The following is a 23,503-nucleotide window of genomic DNA, read 5'->3' as shown; positions in this document are numbered from 1 at the left end:
GTCAAGTTATGACTAAATGTTTTAACATCGAGGGGGGAATCGAGACGAGGGTCGTGGTGTATGTGTGTGTGTGTGCGTGCGTGTAGAGCGATTCAGACCAAACTACTGGACCGATCTTTATGAAATTTGACATGAAAGTTCCTGGGTATGATATCCCCATACGTTTTTTTTCATTTTTTTGATAAATGTCTTTGATGACGTCATATCCGGCTTTTCGTGAAAGTTGAGGCGGCACTGTCACGCCCTCATTTTTCAACCAAATTGGTTGAAATTTTGGTCAAGTATTGTTCGACGAAGCCCGGACTTCGGTATTGCATTTCAGCGTGGTGGCTTAAAAATTAATTAATGACTTTGGTCATTAAAAATCTGAAAATTGTAAAAAAAATATTTCTTTTATAAAACGATCCAAATTTACGTTCATCTTATTCTCCATCATTTGCTGATTCCAAAAACATATAAATATGTTATATTTGGATTAAAAACAAGCTCTGAAAATTAAATATATAAAAATTATTTTCAAAATTAAATTGTCGAAATCAATTTAAAAACACTTTCATCTTATTCCTTGTTGGTTCCTGATTCCAAAAACATATAGATATGATATGTTTGGATTAAAAACACGCTCAGAAAGTTAAAACGAAGAGACGTACAGAAAAGCGTGCTATCCTTCTTAGCGCAACTACTACCCCGCTCTTCTTGTCAATTTCACTGCCTTTGCCATGAGCGGTGGACTGACGATGCTACGAGTATACGGTCTTGCTGCGTTGCATTGCGTTCCGTTTCATTCTGTGAGTTCGACAGCTACTTGACTAAATGTTGTATTTTCGCCTTACGCGACTTGTTTCCTTTTTTTGTGGTCTGGAAAAACGTCACTAACATTTATACCAGTCTAAATAAACAAACCAAACCTGATTAACTGCGTGTCATATAAAACTGTCGAGCACACTTATTCTTGAATGTCATAGATAATCTAGTTTTGAACTTGTATTCACATAAAACCCTTTTATTGTGTATCACTTTGCACAATTCTTGTATTAAGTTGAACTCTTTTCCCTTTGCAGATACTCATCAGTGGTTACATGCTTGTACAGCGATGACAGTTTTGTCAAGAAAATGAATTACATGTACATGTCTTTGTGTAAACTTTCATCTTGTAACTGTTTGATTAGTGCAGGTGCACAAACATGAATGCTACACAACTTTGGATTTTCATTTGTTTTATTTCACCAACAAAAAACTCAAATTACAGTGCATTATCCAGAACAAAACACCTGTTGCATTTGAAAAACAAACACACCTTGTAACCTCTTTAGAAAGACAGCTTCACTAATCCTTACACATGTTGCAAACTTATTTCAGCCTGGATTCTGTGATTAACACATACTAAGTATATATATATATATATTTATGCATGTATGGACATCACACACACACACACACACACACACACACACAAGTACGCAAGCACACACACACACACACACACACACACACACAAGTACGCACGCACACGCACACACACACACACACACACACACACACACACACACACACACACATACATACATACACACACACATTCTGCAAGTACAATTGTCTTTAAAATGTATAACTCAAGAACGCCCATAAAAAATTAAACAATCATAGAACGTGATTGTCAAACCATTCTGTTTCAACTTCAAAATGAATATTAACCGTGTTGATTTTCATCCCAACCTTGCCAGTCAAATTAAAAAGAATGTAAACATTAAAAAACTTACTGAAGTTTCCGTGTGCTGTTAAAAAAGAAAAGGGATTTACATACTTTTTACGCTTTACATTTGAAATAAACAACATCAACATTCCTTGTTGTTTGTGTGTTGTCTGTGAATGGAGCGACAGAACAGGATAAATCTAAACGAAATCATGGTGTCTAACAGCAGTTTCCATCTTGAGCCCGACGCCTATGCCTGGCAAGACCAGAGCGATGCTTAAACCGCTTCATGCACGCATTGCATAAATAAGCGTAGCCATTAGAGTGGGTGATTTGGTGGTCACGAAGATACTTTTTTCTCATGAACGACTTTTGACAGGTTTGGCACTCAAACCCCGGCTTTTCACCCAGACATATATGCTTGTCCAGACTGCGTTTGTGTGCGTAGGATTGTTTGCAAACATCACACTGGAAAGGTTTGGTGCCTGCATGCTTGTTCATATTATGAGACTGGTAATCTACCTGTCGACCAAACCTCTTGTCACAAACTATGCATACAAAACAAGATTCGTTGCCATGTTTCTCACGTTTGTGATTGTCCAATGTTCGCTTGTGTTTGTATGCTGATCCGCATTCGTCACACAAATGGAGGAGACCAACCTTCTTCGGTGTAGAAGTCTGTAAAGGGACTGTCTCACCTATAGTCACCTCACTACTGATGTCTAGGTAGCTGTCGATTACTTCCCCAGACACCTCCCCGGCAGATAGCGTGTGGTCGCTGGTCTCCATCTGTCAAAGAACAAGAAGGGCAAAGCCCATACGACTCACATGCTTGACCTTGACCTTTACAGCAATGACATCATACACTAAGAACTGCTTTACACATTTTCCTACCAAAATACATGTGACCTTGACCCAAGGTCAAGGTCATCCAAGGTCATGCAACACAAAGCTGTTAATTCAAGACATAGGAAGTACAATGGTGCTCATTGGCTCTTTCTACCATGAGATATGGTCACTTTTAGTGGTTCACTACCTTATTTTGGTCACATTTCATAAGGGTCAAAGTGACCTTGACCTTGATCATATGTGACCAAATGTGTCTCATGATGAAAGCATAACATGTGCCCCACATAATTTTTAAGTTTGAAACAGTTATCTTCCATAGTTCAGGGTCAAGGTCACTTCAAAATATGTATACAATCCAACTTTGAAGAGCTCCTGTGACCTTGACCTTGAAGCAAGGTAAACCAAACTGGTATCAAAAGATGGGGCTTACTTTGCCCTATATATCATATATATGTGAGGTATTGAATCTCAAAAACTTCAGAGAAAATGGGAAAAATGTGAAAAATAGCTGTTTTTTAGGCAACATTTATGGCCCCTGCGACCTTGACCTTGAAGCAAGGTCAAGATGCTATGTATGTTTTTTGGGGCCTTGTCATCATACACCATCTTGCCAAATTTGGTACTGATAGACTGAATAGTGTCCAAGAAATATCCAACGTTAAAGTTTTCCGGACGTCCGGACGTCCGGACGGACGGACGGACGGACGACTCGGGTGAGTACATAGACTCACTTTTGCTTCGCATGTGAGTCAAAAACGCTTCAAACGGGTCAGTTTTGCTGTGCATGATGTGCTTTGTCAGCGCGCATGTGCGGGGGGGGGGGGGGGGGGGCGTAGCAGGCACTCCGGCAAAAATGCGGGGGACCTTAATTATCTGGTGTCTGCGGGGGACCTTACCCACTGAGAATCGAGTACCACAAAATAACGCTAGATTAGAGCAGCTTATCCACGATGCTGGTGCCCAAAAACGCGCATACAAGGCTGCAAGGTATCGAAGATTAAACTGTGAGTATTAAAATAGTGCTTTAAATGGTAGTTCTAGGTTAATTTGTACGAAATTGAGACCTCTCTGTATAATTTTCACGGCCTTCGGCAGAAAATCGAACGCCACTGTTCACGGCAATTCTGCTTCAGAATATCTATACTTAATAATGTGATTTGCCACAACGTACCTTCACAGGGCAATTCCTTTGCGAGATAACAATTTTGCTTCCGCGTGCGGGGGAACGAATTGGGTGTTGTTCCTGCGGTGGAAAAAACTAGGCGTGCCACCATCCACGGCGTGAAGTAGCGCTGTGGTATTTCGATCTCGGCTCTTGACCTTGGAATCGGTAGCGCACCACCAACTTTTTGCCTGAAAATAAAAGAGAGAGAGAGAGTTGAAAGAGAGAGAGAGAGAGAGAGAGAGAGAGAGAGAGAGAGAGAGAGAGAGTTGGAGAGAGTAAGAATAAAAGAGAGAGAGAGATAAAGAAAATAAAAGAGAGAGTTGAAAGAGAGAGAGAGAGAGAGAGAGAGAGAGAGAGAGAGTTGGCGAGAGTAAGAAAGAGAGAGATAGAGAGCACCTTTTTGCATGAAAATAACATTTAATTACCTTAGAGAGAGGAGAGGGAGATAAAGTTGGAGAGAGAGAGAGTTGGAGAGAGTAAGAATAAAAGAGAGAGAGAGATATAAAGAAAATAAAAGAGAGAGTTGAAAGAGAGAGAGAGAGAGAGAGTTGGAGAGAGTAAGAAAGAGAGAGATAGAGAGCACCTTTTTGCATGAAAATAACATTTAAATACCTTAGAGAGAGGAGAGGGAGATAAAGTTGGAGAGAGGGAGAATAAAAGAGAGAGAGAGAGAGAGAGAGAGATTTATGTATTTACCTGTTTCGCCTAATTGCTCGTCTCACGTGAGCCACAGATGTAATTTGTGTCGCTGCCCCCTGTGACAAGCCAGACAATGCCGTCGAAAGAAGTCTTTGAGGCGGTTCCTCCGTTTCTTCAGCTCGGCGCCTCAGTGAACTCCTCACTGCCATAATTTCTTCTCTGTGTGACTCAGGAAGATGGTTGTGTTCATTGACTTCCTTCTGCACCATTGTCTCAAACAAATGGATCTTGGCCTTGCAACCGCCCATCTTTCTTCTCTCACACTCCCAGCTTTGCTTTCCACCTGCCAAATCCTTCTGTTTTAAATATATGTATTTCTTGTCAACAACGCATCTTGCTCCTCTCTCTGTTGTTTTGAAATCGGCCTCTCTTTGTTGATCCATTTTGCAGAATAGTGGCAATCAAGTTGACAGTCACGGATACTGATATCGCAGATTTATCATTCACACATTCACAGATTTCACTTACAGTGGCTAACACTGCTCACTTCTCACGTGAAAATACAAATGTACGAATAATTTGTAAAGGGGTGGAAATGTTTGTGTCTAACACTGCTCACTTCTCACGTGAAAATACAAATGTACGAATAATTTGTAAAGGGGTGGAAATGTTTGTGTCTTCTCACGTGATCATCAATTGATATAAAAAAAAAAACATTGCTAAAAATTCACAGGGGGAAAGAGTCACGGGGGAAATAGTCCGAGGGGGAAAAGTCACGGGTGGAAAGAGTCCCAGGGGGAAAAAGTCACGGGGGGAAATAATCCGGGTGGAAGAATTCGGGGGGATAAAGTCAGGGGGGAAAAAATCCAGGGGGAAAGTGCCCTGATAGGCAAACACGCACGTAGCCACAAACAGACAGATGCATAAACTCACGCGCTTGCACACCAAAACACCATGCCAAAGACAAATTTCAAAAACAACACACCTAACAGCAGATCTTATATAAAGGAAAAAGGTTTCAATCGCTGAGCTTTGTGCAGTTAACCTTGATAGTGTAAAGTGTGTGTCCTGATCACTCAGCCACCTTGATATGAGTTTTGCAGACGTCATCGTCTAAAAATAGAACAGCGCTGTGGAGTGAGATTTTACTTTTTATTTCCTCAAAGTCATGAGGCTATATCTTTTGAGCCCATGAAAGAATGCTTCTGAAACTTGGCACACATGTTATGAAACCATTTGTTGCAAAGTATGCAAAGTTGCGTGCATGTCACATTTGTTTCCAGGACGTTACGAACGTTTGCAAATTTTTAACGGAAAACCGTTACAACGTCCATTCTCGGGTTCTGTTTGCTCCAAATACTAGCGCGAATCCAAATGAGGGTCTTTGTCGTCGTTCTGTAAAAATTGGAGAGGCTGCTATTTGTAGTTTTAGATTTATTGCATATCAACTGCAGCTACCCAGCAAAAACACCATCAAAACCCTGGAATTTTTGCTGTTTTTCAGTTTTGTGGTCGCTCTCTTTTACACGCTAGATCAGCCTGACAGCGCGACGGATTTGAACGAAATGTGTATGAACTGTTAGGTAAGACACCAAATAAACTTTCGGATGTAAAAAATGTAAAATATCATTCAGTTTAAGCCACTGTTTCGACGGTTGAAAGTGAATCATGCCGACATAAAACGCCATTTTTAAGGGTAGGCGTAATCACGGACCAGTGACGTCATACCCAGATATTGCTCAGATTCCAGAAACACATTTCGGAGCAGAAGAAAGACTGATCTTCAAATACACATATATTTCTGACCAAAAAACTGCTGTTTAGCATCTGAGCAATACCACTGAAAAAATATCCTTAACTTTTTGTGCTCAGTGTACTTAAATCGCTTCGTGAAGTAACAATGATGTAAAAGATTGCAGGACGCAATGGACATTGATGTAACCCAGCTGTATAATGTACATGGTGTAGTGTGCGACATCACGTGAAGCTTTGGGAAGCTGCTTCTTCTTCGTTCATGGGCTTAGACTCCCACGTTCATGCATGTTTTTAGCACGAGTGGATTTTTACGTGCACGACCGTTTTTACCTCGCCATACGCCGACTTCGGCGGAGGCATGCTGGGTATTTTCGTGTTTCTATAACCCACCGAACTTTTCCGTGCGCACTTGTTCTTGTGCTTGCGTGTATACACGAAGGGGGTTAAGTCACTAGCAGGTCTGCACATAAGTTGACCTGGGAGATCGGAAAAAATCTACGAAGGGGTATAAGGCACTATAGCAGCTCCGCATAAAAGTTGACCTGTGAGATCGGTAAAATCTCCACCCTTAACCCACCGGGCGCAGCCGGGATTCGAACTACCCACGACTTTCCGCTTAGGAGGCCTGCGTCTTATCCATTAGACCATTGTGCCCGTCCGCTTCGGGAAACAACAGTGATGTTCCGCGAGTGATGCAAAAGTGTGCACGGCGAACAAGTGTAAACATTTCGTTTGCAGGACACAATAGTGATGCAAGAGCTTGCATGTACCCACACTTATGTGAATACCTACATGACGAAAGAGTGACGTAAACGCTTACAGGTAACAGCAGTCATGTAAACCATCTGCAGGACTAAGAGTGATGTGGAAGATTACAGATAGCAACAGTAATTTTGGCAAATCCTAAAATTTATACAAGAAAACTACTATCCGGCTACAGCTACTACAATACCACCATAATAACAGTGTTAATAACGACGACAACAGCAAAGTTACTTATGATCACTTGTTGTTTTCTCTGAGAAGTCAAGTGAACAACGACAACAGCAGCACCATCAACAATAACAACGACGATGACAATGAAAAGACAGAGAGACATTGTTCAGCGTAATAAAACGTCTTTGTCTTTTAGGAATGAATTTATATTCCTGTATACAGTCCTGATCATCACGGTATCAACATTATTTAGTACAATATACAACCAGGGTGACAGATATTCCAATCAAAAATGAGATAAGCTTACACCGACAGACTTGATATTGATACCAGGGCCGGACTACCGGGGGGGTTATGGGGGTTGCGCAACCCCCCCCCCCCCCCCCTAGCCTAAACATGTACCTCACTTATTTAAAACATTTTTTATTATTGTTTATTTAATGCCGTTTCATGCAAGGAGCGACCATTTTGCTATCTCAGAATATGACCTACCCATCGGCTTCAGGGGGCTTCGCCCCCTGACCCCCGCTGGCAACCCCCCCCCCTCCTCTTCGCCTAGTCCGGCCCTGGATACAATCATGAATGTACATGAATTTAAAAAAAAGTGTATGTCGTTCTGCACTGACCACTTCCAATGTTAGTGGAGAACAACGAACACCCTACTAGTACTACCCAACCAGACGCGTTCCAACCGACCAGGAAATATCCGTACACAGACCCACGATTTCGCAAAGAGGCAACAATGTAGGTATGTTACAAAGTGCGCACGCAGCTCAATTTTTGACGTCATTGAAAATGGCCCCCCATTTTCTGATCACTCACACTGGCTCAGTTTTGGGGTCCTCTTTTCTATTCTTTTCCAAATTTACATCACATGGGCACCCTGTCGAAGACGTAGAGCACATTCTTGACTTTAAGATTGAGAAAAATGGCGAGTCCAACACTGTCGAGCTCGCCGGCCAGAATATCGGGCGAAGAAGACACACAAGAGGTACTTTTATAAAACAATTTATAGCCTTTGAACTCTTATGAGACCCCTTTGAACAGTTAGTTTGACATTTTCCTGCTGTTTCCCAAAGTTTCAAGTCGATAAAGCGATGCGAAGTACCTTTTAACGGATGCGCCGCTTTGCGCCCGGATTGTCACCATCCAACATGGCGGTCGGTAAAGTTCGTCTGCTCTCAGTTTCATACTAACTTACTAAAAAAAAAATAAAAAATTTTTTTATTTTTTATTTTTTATAGTTGTTTAATAGAGCTCTGAACCTTTCTTTTGATACCAAATTGAACAATATTGATAAACAAATGTGTGGGTTACAGTTAATTTTAGATGAAAAATGTCAAAAATGGTTTCAATTTATCCTCTTTGCCTCTATTACGAATTTTATTACTTTAAAAATTCATAACTCGGGTTACACTTATCCAATCTCAAAGTTATATATACCATTGGAATGCTGATTTTCTGCTCTTTCAAGTGATATAGATCAAAATGTTAAATGAAGATTTTGAATTTTTTTGTAACATACCTAAACAATGCCAGTCACAATAAGGACGGAAAAATAGCCTAGCAGAACGATGAAGTCCAACCACAGGCGGAAGGTATCGTTCACTGGACCACTACTTCCATATAAAGACTATTATGTAGTCTTTCTACGAAAGTAGTGGTCCAGTGAACGATATCTTCCGCCTGTGGTCCAACCACGTCATTGGCGACCCGGCCATTGTTGTGCTTTCGCCGTCAAACTACACACTGTAGTTAACTCTCGAAATTTGAAGAAATCGAACTGTTGCACCGAATTGCAAAGGCACTAAAGTAGATTAAAGGCTCTGATTTATGAGTTGGTTGAATTTTCAGGAAGAAATCGAATCGCAGCTTCTGCTTGATGTCACAGAAGAACACAAAAGTAAGACTCTTCTAAGTTACGTCATTTTGCAATGACGACATTTTGCAATGACGACTAGAACATGCTACAAATGCCTATCTCAAAACAATTCTTGATTTATTCAAATTAATGTAGGTCACAAAATAAAAAGGTCAATTGTCTTAGAATGCTGATTGAGCTTTCATCATTTCTCTCCAGAAGAATCAGTATCCAACACTTGTGCCAATAAGACCTTGACTGATGACGTTAAGTTTGAATAGCAAACACAAAAGGAGAGAGATGACAGAGTGAGACACAACTGTTCTTGCGAGTTTAAGGCACTGCTATTCTTGCAAGTTTGGGCACTGCTGTTCTTGCGAGTTTAAGGCACTGCTATTCTTGCAAGTTTAAGGCACTGCTATTCTTGCAAGTTTGGGCACCGTTGTTCTTGCGAGTTTGGGCACCACTGGTCTTGCAAGTTTGGGCACCGCTGATCTTGCGAGTTTAGGCACCACTAGAGAACAGCGGTCCCCAAACTCGCAAGAACAGCGGTGCCTAAACTCGCAAGACCAGCGGTGCCCAAACTCGCCCAACACTTGTGCCAATAAGGCCTTGATTGATGACGTTTGAATAGCAAACACAAAAGGAGAGAGATGACAGAGTGAGACACAACAGGAGAAGAGAGAAGGCATTTCAACAAGCAGACGACACCATACATATCGTCATACTAGAGGAATACCCGGCTTCGCCGGGGTGAATCGCGAGACAGAGACAGACAGTGTGGCGGTTCACCACAATCACCTTTGAAGGCGAAATCCTCTCAAACAGGATTGGGAATTTTAGAGCTTATTTCTTAGCCCTATATTATCTGTTATGGCTTCTCAAATGCCAGAACATACAGATAGACAAAAGCCGCCAGACCCCATCACAAACAGAACTCTCAATCCACAGGTGTTGCCTCCACACACACAAACACACACACACACACACACACACACACACACACACACGCACACACACACACACACACACACACACACACACAGAAGCCGTATATATCTATGTATATATATAAATATATAGAGATAGATGACAGTAGTACTGCAGGCACACCTCCTTCCCACTGGGTCCCACAGGTCGTCGAATACCGCCGCTTCCCATCGTGGCCTTGCCGCTTTTGTTGCCTAGAACTTGTTGGGCACGCTCACGGAGAATCACTGTGGACAGGTGGGGGTTGGGGGTCCCCCAAGCAAACCCGCTGGTTGCCTGGCGCTTCCTGTACTCGTCGTCGTACAGGAGCACCGACTGCCAGGAAAATCTTGCGCCGAGCTCGCCCACCATCTCCGTATAACCGAGGTAGGCTTCGTGGTCGAAGTCCGGTGCATTCATTAGTTTTGCCATTATTCTTGCATTTGCGACGATCCAGTGGCAGGGGGATACTTTGTCCAACTTTGGTTTGTTGGCCAGCTTGAGCGTGACACCTCCCCCGAGTGTCACCTCTTCCTCCACCGCCATAGAAGCCGGTACGAAGTCAACAATTCTTAAAAATGTCTCACCTAGTGAAGCGGTAGACTGTGTGGCCATGTTGCCAAGAAGGCCTTGGAGCGGTGCCACTTGGTCGGCAGCACGCAACGGCCCTCCCCCGTACTTCTTTTGCAGGTCTGCCACTGCCGCTTTTAATTCCACTATGTGGCCTCTTTTTAACTTGAGGCTTTCCAGGTCCTTTTCTCCTGCATATTTTAAAGCACAGAGGGTTGTGAACTCCTCTTTTTCCAGAACCTCAACCACAGGTTGGGGTAGATTGTTTGCCCATGAAGTAAAATTGAACTCCATTTGCAGAACTGAAAAATCGCTGAACTTGCTTGCTGGCCGCTGCGCTGCTACTCATGACTTCGGTCCTCGCTCTCTCTCTCTGACTCCCTTATCTGTTACCATTGTTTCATTCCAGATGCTGTCCTTCACTCATCACCTCCCTCCTGCCCTCCAACCCTCTTCCATTCCCCGCATTCGTTCCCACGGGACTCTGCTATCACTTCCTCCTGCATTACCTCAACACCTCCTCCCCCCCCTTTTTAGCTGCATATCTGTCTCGTTTAAATAGAGTTTATGGTCGCTGACCGCTCCCTCTAAACTCACACATATCTATGTATATGAGCCTTTGCCAAAAGGTGCCATTTCGGACCCATGTATTTTGGAAAGCAAGTGTAATTAACTGGATTACCCCAACATGTTTACATGTATTGTGCTTTGAAAAAGGGAGTTTGATGAATGCTTTTTTTTAATGTTTTGAAGCCTGTTGTTGTTGTGAATGTTAAATAAAAATTAAAATGTTTCAAACATACAACAGAAACGGCCCCGAAAATTTTTGGACATTTTCGATTTTTCATGGTCTGCATCACTGCATCGGTTTTAATCAGCGTATTTCATACAGTCTAAGCATGCAACTCTTTGTAGAATGTGCAACAATCGTAATTAGAACCAGAATTTACCGAAAACCTCGCCCAGTAAATACCCGGTTATTTTCGAAGGGCTCATGTCCGCAGACCAACTTGTTTACAGATTCGATTTTCGCCGGTCTTGGTGCTTTGAATGGCCGCCATTTTGGATGAAAACGATAGTTTCGTGTTCGAGGAAATAAAAGCAATGTGTTGCATTTGAGTCAGAATTTGCGAAGTTATTGTATCTAGCAGCTAAAAAGAATCGATGGAGTTAATGTCCGAAAGTAACGTTTGACACATTTTGTTATTTTTGCAAATTTCACAAAGAAGTTTCGCGAGTATTTGATACACAAGCGTGGAAACCACTAGCTTTGCTTCTTTGGCGTTTCCGGTCACCGATTCGATTGAAATCATGGCGACGACGAGCCGTAAAGTTGAGAAAATATTGTACTGTCTGTTCAGGGTAAGGTGTAGATCTATACGTAACGTTTGACACTTTGTAGATCTAATGTTTGACACATAATTTGCCCATAATTCTTCTCCCAACGAATTGAATTAGCTTATATTATCCCATGACCTGCCTCTTTATCTCTGTTAGCTGAGGAGGTGATTATTCTGAATATTCCATCACAACCATATGGATATCCTATGGATATCCCATCACAACCGAGTTTCGATCTCAACTGTTATTGGTCATTGTCTTTGATTTCAGAGTACAATTGAATAATTTATAGAGGTCATCTGCATATTCAGAGTTTACAGATGGACTACTTTTTACATTTAGTCAAGTTTTGACTAAATGTTTTAACGTAGAGGGGGGAATCGAGACGAGGGTCGTGGTGTGTGTGTGTGTGTGTGTGTGTGTGTGTGTGTGTGTGTGTGTGTGTGTGTGTGTGTGTGTGTGTGTGTGTGTGTGTGTAGAGCGATTGAGACTAAACTACTGGACCGATCTTTATGAAATTTGACTTGATAGTTCCTGGGTATGATATCCCCAGACTTTTTTCTTCATTTTTTTTATAAATGTCTTTGATGACGTCATATCCGGCTTTTCGTGAAAGTTGAGGCGGCACTGTCACGCTCTCATTTTTCAACCAAATTGGTTGAAATTTTGGTCAAGTAATATTCGACGAAGCCCGGACTTCGGTATTGCATTTCAGCTTGGTGGCTTAAAAATTAATTAATGACTTTGGTCATTAAAACTCTGAAAATTGTAAAAAAATAAATAAATTATAAAACGATCCAAATTTACGTTCATCTTATTCTCCATTATTTTCTGATTCCAAAAACATATAAATATGTTATATTTGGATTAAAAACAAGCTCAGAAAATTAAAAATATAAAAATTATTATCAAAATTAAATTTTCGAAATCAATTTAAAAACACTTTCATCTTATTCCTTGTCGGTTCCTGAAGAGAGAGACAGAGAGAGAGACAGAGAGAGAGAGAGAGAGAGAGAGAGAGAGAGAGAGAGAGAGAGAGAGAGAGAGAGAGAGAGAGAGAGAGAGAGAGAGAGAGAGAGAGAGAGAGAGAGAGAGAGAAAGAGAGAGAGAATGAGAGAGAGAATGAGAGAGAGAGAGAGAGAGAGTTTGTTTGTTTGTTTGTTTGCTTAACGCCCAGCCGACCACGAAGGGCCATATCAGGGCGGTGCTGCTTTGACATATAACGTGCGCCACACACAAGACAGAAGTCGCAGCACAGGCTTCATGTCTCACCCAGTCACATTATTCTGACACCGGACCAACCAGTCCTAGCACTAACCCCATAATGCCAGACGCCAGGCGGAGCAGCCACTAGATTGCCAATTTTAAAGTCTTAGGTATGACCCGGCCGGGGTTCGAACCCACGACCTCCCGATCACGGGGCGGACGCCTTACCACTAGGCCAACCGTGCCGGTCAGAGAGAGAGTGAGAGAGAGAGAGAGAGAGAGAGAGAGAGAGAGAGAGAGAGAGAGAGAGAGAGAGAGAGAGAGAGAGAGAGCAATCAAAACACAACCCAGTCACCTGGTAGTTTGAAAACTCAATCTGAAACTGACATCGATTGTCGAAGGCATGCCTGCGGTGCATAACTCTGGAAAAGTTGTCGTAGCTGGGAACTCGTTGAGATCCATTTCAACGCCAAAACAATTATCAGAAGACTCACCATGAAGTCAAATCAAACGTTAGGTTTTCTCATTTGGTTATTTGATTTGGCTTTAAGTGTATTGCTTCGATTGATAGCTGAATCTGCTTGCAACTGTTCGAACTGTCTTCTGCTAGACGGGCTTGTGTGAATCCGAGTCGAGTCAACTGCGGGGTTCAGCGACAAATGAGGGAGTGGCACCAAAATTAAAAGAAGAAGACGAAAAGAAGTTGGAGATACAGTTAAGATATATGGGGAAGAGAAGAAGATGTGAGGTGTTATATGTATCCAACCTTAGGTGTTCAAACTCAAGACCGGGACAAAGTAGAAAGCGATGTACCGCGACCGACTCTCAGTGCCGACATACAACTTCCAAGCTGTATTGCTTAACGTCTACAACAGGCGAAGTATTGAAGATTTGGTCTATGGCTCACCTAAACCCGACGACTGAATATGTAAGTGATCCACGTGTGAAAACCAAAACATAACAGCGCGATGACAGCCAACATTTCTATCCCCGACTGACAAACAGTAACACTGCATGCAAACTGACTTGGGTCAACGATCAAACCAGCACGGCCCGAACTGAATTTGTTGCGCTGCCATTATCGTGCGCAATTCTGGTAAAAATATAAACCCGGTATGCCGAATTGAGTATAACGAAAGTCGATGTCAAATATACACAAGGATATTTTAAAATGACTTTCAAAATGTAAAAGCAGATAGCAGACCTTTTTATAAGCAATTTGAATGACTGAATGTCTGTATACAAGTCGAATGACGCCGTCCATTATGCTGACAAATGGGAACTAGCTTTGCGTATGAATTCATTGACATGAATTTCGACTGCGGAGGCTTTTGGCAAGCTGAAAACAGGCACGGGCAGGTTTTAGTGGAAAAAGTAAGTGTTTTTAATGAAAACGTCGGAGTAATAGGATAAATAGCTTACACACTCCGAGTTCTGATTATCTTGCATATTGTGTAACCTATATACAACTTCTTGCTACTTTTGGAGGCAAATTTGATTGAAGAAAAATTCGATCCTCTGTTTTTGTTAATGTCCGTGTTACGATTCAGGAGGATACGTTCATGTCCGTGTAACGATTTAGGAGGAGACATTTATGTCCTTGTAAATATTGTAGCCAAAGCTGAAAAAATACTTTTGGGTTAGCAGGGGTAAAAAATATTTTCATGAGATTGTTTTAACACCACCCCCCCCCCCCCTCCCCAACATCAAAAAAAAAATCAAAGTTTTATTTTATTTTAAATTTGGATTTTGCTAGGATTTTACGTACAACTAATTATAAAAATTCGATTTGATTGAGAACCTTGTTCCAGATGTACCTAGACATTAGGTTAAAACTGTATTATAAATGTCTGTTTGAAGATTGTAGTTATTTTTGACATGTTGATTGATTTCATGTCCACTGACTCCATGTAACACGTGACAGGTACAACGCAGATTTGACCTGTTTTGAACATGATGTTACTTTTTTGTGGTGCTTTGATGTTCCATAATTACCTAATCTTCAAAATATGAATGTATCCTAAAGGTCTATTTAATATCACAGTTGTCATTTATAACATTTTGAATAATTTCATGTCCACTGACACAGTGTAACATGTGACACGTAGAATGCTGTTATGACTTGCTTTTAACATGTTTTGCTATTGTTTCTGTTTTCATATTCCATAAATAACCTAATCTTTAGATTGTAAATGAAAAGTTAGTGTATGTATAACATTCTGGTTGTTATTTCAAATATTATGAATATTTGATTCGACCTTTTCACCTTTACACTAAGGACAACTTTCGGGTGCAAGGAAAGCGTTCTGGACAGTGCAGTGACATTCTAAAAATAGTAACGTAGTAACGGGAATATGGATTGACGCCACACGAAGGAAGGGAGATAAACGCTGAAAACACTGGAGAATATAAGGAAGAGTTACTGGGAATGGATCCAAAGAAAAACCAAAATCGGTTCAGCGCTGCGCGCTGAGAGCACGTGTTGAAATATCTCATCGAGCAGGTTGTGTCCGGGGTGTAACTGAATATGGCCACCAAATTTGAAAGAGATCCATCGAGAACTTTGGCCGTGCATCGCGGACACACACACACACACACACACACACACACACACACACACACACACACACTCACACACACACACACACACACAGACACAAGTCGTATATATATATAGATGGCGATGATGATGCTGATCTTTTTGTTCGCAGGAAATCACACTGGCAGCTAGGACGCTTGTTGAGATACACTGGGCGGTTTATCTAAGGTTCCTGCTGGCTGCCGAACTAAGCGGGGAGTCCGTCGTCCATACAGCGGTCCACTGTTCTTGCGAGTTTAGGGCACCGCTTTTCTTGCGAGTTTAGGCACAGCTGGTCTTGCGAGTTTGGGCAACACTGTAGACGAGGAACCAAATCGGAAAAAGACTTTCTTTATTTATTTAGTTGGTGTTTAACGTCGTTTTCCACCACGAAGGTTATATCGCGACGGGGGAAGGGGGAAGATGGGATAGAGCCACTTGTCAATTGTTTCTTGTTCACAAAAGCACTAATCAAAAATTTGCTCCAGGGGCTTGCAACGTAGTACAATATATTACCTCACTAGGAGAATGCAAGTTTCCAGTACAAAGGACTTAACATTTCTTACATACTGCTTGACTAAAATCTTTACAAACATTGACTATATTCTAAACAAGAAACACTTAACAATGGTAATAGAAGAAACAGAATCCGTTAGTCGCCTCTTACGACATGCTGGGGAGCATCGGGTAAATTCTTTCTCGTCCCTACCAATATGGGACTCCCCCTAACCAGCGGGGGGTATCGGAAAAGACATATTCAAACAATATTCCGTAAGCCCAAGCTACATTCATAAATTGCACTTTTTTTATTCTATGTAAATCGTGTTACCCAGAGAGTTTTGTATAACACACTAACTTCCGTTTTTCCTTCAGTGAAACGTAAAACCGCCCAAAACGGTATGCACCCGATTTTTTCGGTGAATGTTCAATAAATATGGCGCACATTGTCAATCACAGTTACATTCTATCTTCTTACTTTATATTGACGGGCATTTTGGAGGATCAAATGCAACTCACTGCCTAAAAATGTAAGGAAAAGCAATTAAAGGCGTTGTTTCACTAAATGAGACTCAGCACAGAGTTATCGTCTCGCGCATACATTTCTTCACAGGTATCTTTATATATTTTGCACCTTCGCTTAGAGCAGGCATTTTTCTATGTATTAACGTGCATGTTAAGTCCATTACACTCCACCCTTACCTGTCATAGTGCCTCTCAAAAGCCTTTCATGACATAACTTTGACTTACAAAATTAGGGTGTTTGCTTCGGAAATGAACTCTCACACTTAGTGTTTATAAGCTATCTCATCAGAGGTACTTGCAAGTAAAAGCCCAATGAATGCACTTCCCTCTGATATGTATTTCATTAGATTGTGGCTTACAAAACGTCTTTTATGAGATTTGACATTATCCAGAAAAGTGAAAATGACGTGACCTAACACAATTTCTGAAATGCAAGCCGCTATGTGTTGCACGCAAACAATCTTTTTACTTGCTGTTTAACACCTTCCAATTACTTGATCGTTCACTCAAAAATAGTTACTCTGCTGCCTGCGGTTAAACTGATAATATTACCGATTTTTGCAACAAAATGTTTTTTTCTTAAGTGTATTTTTCAAAAAAACTGGGCCGCTTTGCCTGGAAATTGCGTATAGCTGCTGCCACTTTTGGGTACCAAGAAAAGTTGTTTCAGAGACAATATGCATTTGTCTGTCAAATGAAACCGAATTTACTCGGGAGTACCTCCCGTGCCTTAAACTCCTTAACTAAGCGTCTTTTTCCGATACCCCCCGCGGGTTAGGGGGAGTCCCATATTGGTTGGGACGAGAAAGAATTTACCCGATGCTCCCCATCATGTCGTAAGAGGCGACTAACGGATTCTGTTTCTCCTTTTACCCTTGTTAAGGATTTAAAGATTTTAGTCAAGCAGTATGTAAGAAATGTTAAGTCCTTTGTACTTGAAACTTGCATTCTCCTGGTGAGGTAATATATTGTACTACGTTGCAAGCCCCTGGAGCAAATTTTTGATTAGTGCTTTTGTGAACAAGAAACAATTGACAAGTGGCTCTATCCCATCTTCCCCCTTCCCCCGTCGCGATATAACCTTCGTGGTGGAAAACGACGTTAAACACCAACTAAATAAATAAAGAAAGTCTTTTTCCGATTTGGTTCCTCGTCTACAGTGGTGCCCAAACTCGCAAGACCAGCTGTGCCTAAACTCGCAAGAAAAGCGGTGCCCTAAACTCGCAAGAACAGTGGACCGCTGTATGGACGACGGACTCCCCGCTTAGTTCGGCAGCCAGCAGGAACCTTAGATAAACCGCCCAGTGTATCTCAACAAGCGTCCTAGCTGCCAGTGTGATTTCCTGCGAACAAAAAGATCAGCATCATCATTGCCATATGACGATATGTATGGTGTCGTCTGCTTGTTGAAATGCCTTCTCTCTTCTCCTGTTGTGTCTCACTCTGTCATCTCTCTCCTTTTGTGTTTGCTATACAAACGTCATCAATCAAGGCCTTATTGGCACAAGTGTTGGGCGAGTTTGGGCACCGCTGGTCTTGCGAGTTTAGGCACCGCTGTTCTTGCGAGTTTGGGCACCGCTGTTCTCTAGTGGTGCCTAAACTCGCAAGATCAGCGGTGCCCAAACGTGCCAGACCAGTGGTGCCCAAAACTCGCAAGACCAACGGTGCCTAAACTCGCAAGAACAGCGGTGCCCAAACTCGCAAGAACAGCAGTGCCCAAACTCGCAAGATCAGCGGTGCCCAAACTTGCAAGAATAGCAGTGCCTTAAACTCACAAGAACAGTGGTGCCCAAACTTGCAAAAACAGCGGTGCCTAAACTCGCAAGACCAGTGGTTTGGGCACCACTGTTCTTGCAAGTGTGGGCACCACTAGTCTTGTGAGTTTGGGCACCACTGGTCTTGCAAGTTTGGGCATCACTGTTCGTGCGAGTTTTGGCACCGAAGGTCTTGCGAGTTTTGGGCACCGTTGGTCTTGCGAGCTTTGGGCACTGCCGTTCTGGGCACCGCTGTTCTGTCGAGTTTTGGGCGCCGCTGGTCTGTCGAGTTTTGGGCACCGCTGTTCTTGCGAGTTTTGGGCAACGCTGTTCTTGCGGGTTTTGGGCATTATTGGAGAATGCATGACGACAGTAGTGCCCATGTAGACGAGAACGACGATGCCCACTACTACTACTACTACTAAGTTCACTACCACAATGATGGTGATGCATGATGATGCCATCGACAATGAGGATGACGACGATGAGGATGACGACGATGAGGATGACGACGACGATGATGATAACGACGATGAGGATGACGACGATGAGGATGACGACGATGATGACAACGACTATGATGAAGAGGAGGAGGATGTTGACGATGGCTGGGATGTTTTTCGTTTAATCGTCCTGACCCCATCGACATGAATAGGACATTTGACCGGCTTCATGAATTTCAATAGGAATGTTTACGTCACCAACATTGTGGTCATACACATCATCGTCTGCCAGCAACTGTTCTCTCTTTGTCTGACAGTTACCGATACTTGTTGCAAATGTGTTTCTGTGGCTGTGTTTGGTCAACACATTTTGCCGAATGCAAAAAGGGTTACCTGTTGTTGTGTTCTCTGAGTTCATAGCAAGTCCCAGATCCCAGATTGAATGCAATGTAACTTGTAAGCGCTTTGACCGATACAAACAACATTTAATCTGACTCTGTCCGTCCTCTACGAAGTATGATAGGACATCTGATCGACACCTGCCAATAATGAATCGGACATTGGCGGCAGTCAATCGGATTATGACCGATCTCCGACGCCTAACGACATCCCTGCGATGGTCACGACAATGAAAACGATGACGACGACGACAATGATGGTAACGACGATGACAATGACGACGATGATGATGGTGATGCACGATGATGACAACGACGATGAGGATGACGACGATGAGGAGGACGACGATGACGATGAGGATGATGATGAGGATGGTTACGACAATGATAACGATGACGACAATGATGATAACGACGATGACAATGACGATGACGATGACGACGACAGAGAAAAAAGAATATAACGCTGACCGCTGCCGATGTTGCTGGCAAAGAGGGAGGCACCGACGACGGCGAAGTTGGCGCTCTGGCCGGCCAGAAAGTAGCCCCCCACTGACCCACGGTTTTGGAAGGAGGACATGATACCGGTGGCGAACACCGCTCCGAAATAGACCGCCACCACCACCCAGTCTGCAGCCTGTAACGAGGAGATGAACGTGGAACTCTCATTTCTTCAGCTTATGTTAGACCCCCCCCCCCCCCCCACCATGTATTCCTATATACCCCCATCCCCTCCTCCACCCCATTCCCCACCCCTTCCTCCCGCTCCGAAATAGAGCGCCACCACCACCCAATCTGCAACCTGTAACATGGAGATGTACGTGGAACTCCATTTCTTCAGCTTATCATGAGACATCCTACTCAAACCCCTACTGTATCTACCCCCAACCCCTCCTGCACCCCACATCCCCCCCCCCCCTTCCTATCGCATGGGTTGGCAAACAAAAACATTGGCTATACTGAAAAGTGAAAACCCATTCCATCGGCGGCCGGGGGACAAGATAATGCCTTTGACAATGAGCCATGAACTACTAGACGAGGCTATGAATTTAGGAATGTGATTTGGGAGACGTTTGGTGCAACCCATTTATTTTATTAGTTCTGAATGTGTTTGGTTTGCGTGATTTTACTTTTTCTTCTCTCTCTCTCCGTAATATTTTGTCATACTTGTCATCTTGGTAAGGCGATTTTCAAACATAATGTTCTTTATTTCAAACACTACAAAATAGTTTATGCTGGGAAAAAAGGTTTGGACCATTGACAGGAAAATACAGGCAAGAGACTAGCATCAAAAGAACAATTTTCCTCTGATTGTGTTCTTTCTTATCTGAATGCTTGGTTATCACAGGAACGCTGCCGAGAAACACTTCACATACAATCAATTAACACTTCACAGACAATTAATTAACACTTCACGGACAATCAATTAACACTTCACAGAAAAATATAGAGGAAAATATCGGGTAACGTTCGTTTACAACAATTACAATTGATCTGACGTCCGACTACACAAACTTATTTCATTACTTCCTTTCCTGCTTCTTCTTCTTCATGTTGGTGATTTGGCATCCTTTTTTTGAGCGTAAGTAGCTCAGCGTTAGCGTACGCCATACAAAATACACCGATTAACAGTTCCGCGGCCATTTTGGATTCGCATATGCGCACATCTGTTTCCACGAGCATTTTTGCTTCTTCTTCCTCTTCCGGTTTCCTGTTTTTGAGAAAATGCGCACCCGCAGATCGTTTTTTTGAGAGTTTTTTCTTCTTCTTCCTGTTCCGGTTGATTTGAGAAAACGTAGATTCAGTAGGCAGAAAGTGCAATTTTGTAGTATTCCAGCCCTGAAGTTGCTTTTGAGTGTTCGAAGAAAGAGTGTAAAGGTTCTAAGGATTACATCGGGCTCACAAATAGGCGATTTTCCTTTTTTCCCCTTTTGATTTGAACGCGTGCGCAGATCGTTTTTTGCGAGTATGTTTGTACTTCTTCCTCTTCCGCTTTCCTTCTTCGTTCCATGTAAACGCCGAAACTGTTAACTGGTGTATAAACAAAATCTGGGATTTATGTGGTAGCTCAGTAATGTTGGTAGACAGAGAACTGGACTTTTGATCTGCGGGTCTTGGATTCGGGGCCGGGACGGACACGTGTTGACTCGGGGGCAGTAGGCCTATCCATGTCTCACCTCCAAGTCACGACTGACCTCTGCCAAAAGATCAGCTGGCTGATTACACCTAAACACGCACACCGCTGAGTAGCGCGACTCTGGTGCATTCTGATTACATCGCTCAACGGCTATTGCCAGTATATCTCTCTGACCGGACGCGAAACTCCTGCGCGAATCTATCTAAACAAGTTATCTCCCATATGTTGTTTGCGAGCCGTGTTCGCGAGACGAAAATAATTGAAGATTGGCCGACTTCGACAGTGATTTCCGTTCTGTTCTTCACAGTTATGATAAAGACATCGTTCTAAGGTCAAAACAAGTCGAAATTTTGGGACTGCTGCCGGAAGGAGACCGTAATATATGGTTGCATCACTACAGAAAAAATCGTCTGCTTCAGCGAACGCCGAAACCAAACGGTTGATTATCACGTGACACTTTTGCCATATTTAGAGTTGTTTGCACAGTAAATACAGCCGCGAAAAAATAGCTCCCTTGAAACTGTCTTACAAATCAATTCCTTTGTAAAAATTACACAACACCATGAAAAATCATTATCGACGATCGCGAATCTGCTTATATCCATAACACATTACAAAAAGCTCTAAATATGTATAAAAAAAAAATAAAAAAAATCGATTTCCTTGCCAGACAAGGAAACTCAAGGCATCCTGTCAGAGAGAGAATGAGCCGAACTCATTTTGACCTGAGGTCAGGATGGACTCTGGTGCTGCAAGCTTTCCACAGGGAAGAAGCGACCCGAATTTCTAAGCGATGGAACAATAAGTAGGACTACGTAATGAACATGGAAACAATGAAAAAGAAGGAAAGCGAATGCTTTATACGACACCGCTTCGTCATGTCCCATTACTGTGGATTTTTGTCCTACCACAATTGGCCTAAACTTGATCATACTTATCACAATCACTGAATCTGTTAATTTAGTTATTCAACCCTAAGAATAGGCTATTCCAGAAACAAACTTTTTACTTTTAGTCCAAATTTATGTCATGTCTGAAGGTCACTAATACCTATAACTGTGTGAAATTTGGAGGCTCTAACTTCAATAACATCAGAAAAATCCTCAATGTTTGGTTATAAGGAACTGAACATGTCCCCGCTGTGAACCCAACACTTGACGAGGGTCACTTCGTTGTGACCCCAACACTTGACGAGGGTCACTTCGTGAAAACACCGAACCCTAAAAGTGTGCACAGTTTCAAAGGTCTAGCTTGAACAACATCCAAGATTCCCTCAACGTTAAGTTGTTTTGTCTACGGCCGGCCGGCCTAACATTGCTCATTCCTAAGTCTCTCCTGATTACGCACGGGAAATGTATACTGATACTGATGCTCATACCATCAACCCCACCGTCCCCATGATGGGAGTTCCGTGTGAAACCTGCGACTTGACCGCTGGACAATTGCAGTGAACCTCTCAACGACAGGATAACAGCATAAGCTTACTGCCGCGGTATTAATCACACATCTATGTCTTGCTCGTTGCCATCACATTCGTGTCACAGAAGACTCAAATTACTTGCTGTAAATTTGATTTCTTCTGGACAAAGAACTGAGATGTTAAACAAACCGTCGATAGTGGAATACGTGTTACAAATCCGGAAGCAGCGTTCTTGGAACGAGTAAAACTATGCGCAATAGGTGACGAAGTTTATTGCAAAATAAATGATGACGTCATGGTCACATTTTCGACTAAATGCATGTGTGTTCAGCTCCGCGAAGCCCCGTATTCACATGTCCCCCCACCCCCCACCATCCAAATAATAATGATAAATTAGCAAATTAATAAACTAAAACTGATTGTGTAGGTAGGTGGCAAACACCGTTTATTTATCTTTTTTTTATTGATTTATGTATTCCTTTTGTTTACTTTTTAGACAAAGACAATGACAGCACACATACACACACACGCACACACGCACACACACACACACACACACACACACACACACACACACACACACACACACACACACACACACTCTATCTCTCTCTCTCTCTATTTCTCGTACTTATCATACATATATATAGTAATACATGTAAATAAAAAGAAAACACACCAGTAACTAGCCTACTAGGTTAGGTACGTTAAATCTATAATCAATCTTCGGGATGGTATAAGCTTAACATTGTAATACATTGATTAT

At 42.4% G+C, this 23,503-nt stretch overlaps 1 protein-coding gene across 2 annotated transcripts in view; it reads right to left on the bottom strand.

Annotated features, from left to right (window-relative positions):
- LOC138978733 (sodium/glucose cotransporter 4-like) overlaps window positions 1-22,963 on the bottom strand; it is a 75,780-nt gene extending 52,817 nt beyond the window's left edge. The window contains exons 1-2 of one of the 2 annotated variants that reach the window (XM_070351525.1): window positions 22,696-22,963; window positions 19,652-19,817 (exon numbers count right to left, since the gene is read on the bottom strand). In XM_070351525.1, the coding sequence (XP_070207626.1) occupies window positions 19,652-19,817; window positions 22,696-22,716 (187 nt within the window). In that variant the 5' untranslated portion in view covers window positions 22,717-22,963. Of the gene's footprint in view, window positions 1-19,651; window positions 19,818-22,695 lie in introns of those variants that run through there. The other variant, XM_070351526.1, reaches the window with a different exon arrangement.
- Window positions 22,964-23,503: the final 540 nt, after the last annotated feature.

This window comes from Littorina saxatilis, linkage group LG10 (assembly GCF_037325665.1).
Source record: "Littorina saxatilis isolate snail1 linkage group LG10, US_GU_Lsax_2.0, whole genome shotgun sequence".
NCBI lineage: Eukaryota > Metazoa > Mollusca > Gastropoda > Littorinimorpha > Littorinidae > Littorina > Littorina saxatilis.
The sequence above is the reverse complement of the archived record's forward strand: the minus strand, read 5'-3'. Positions and strand labels throughout refer to the sequence as shown.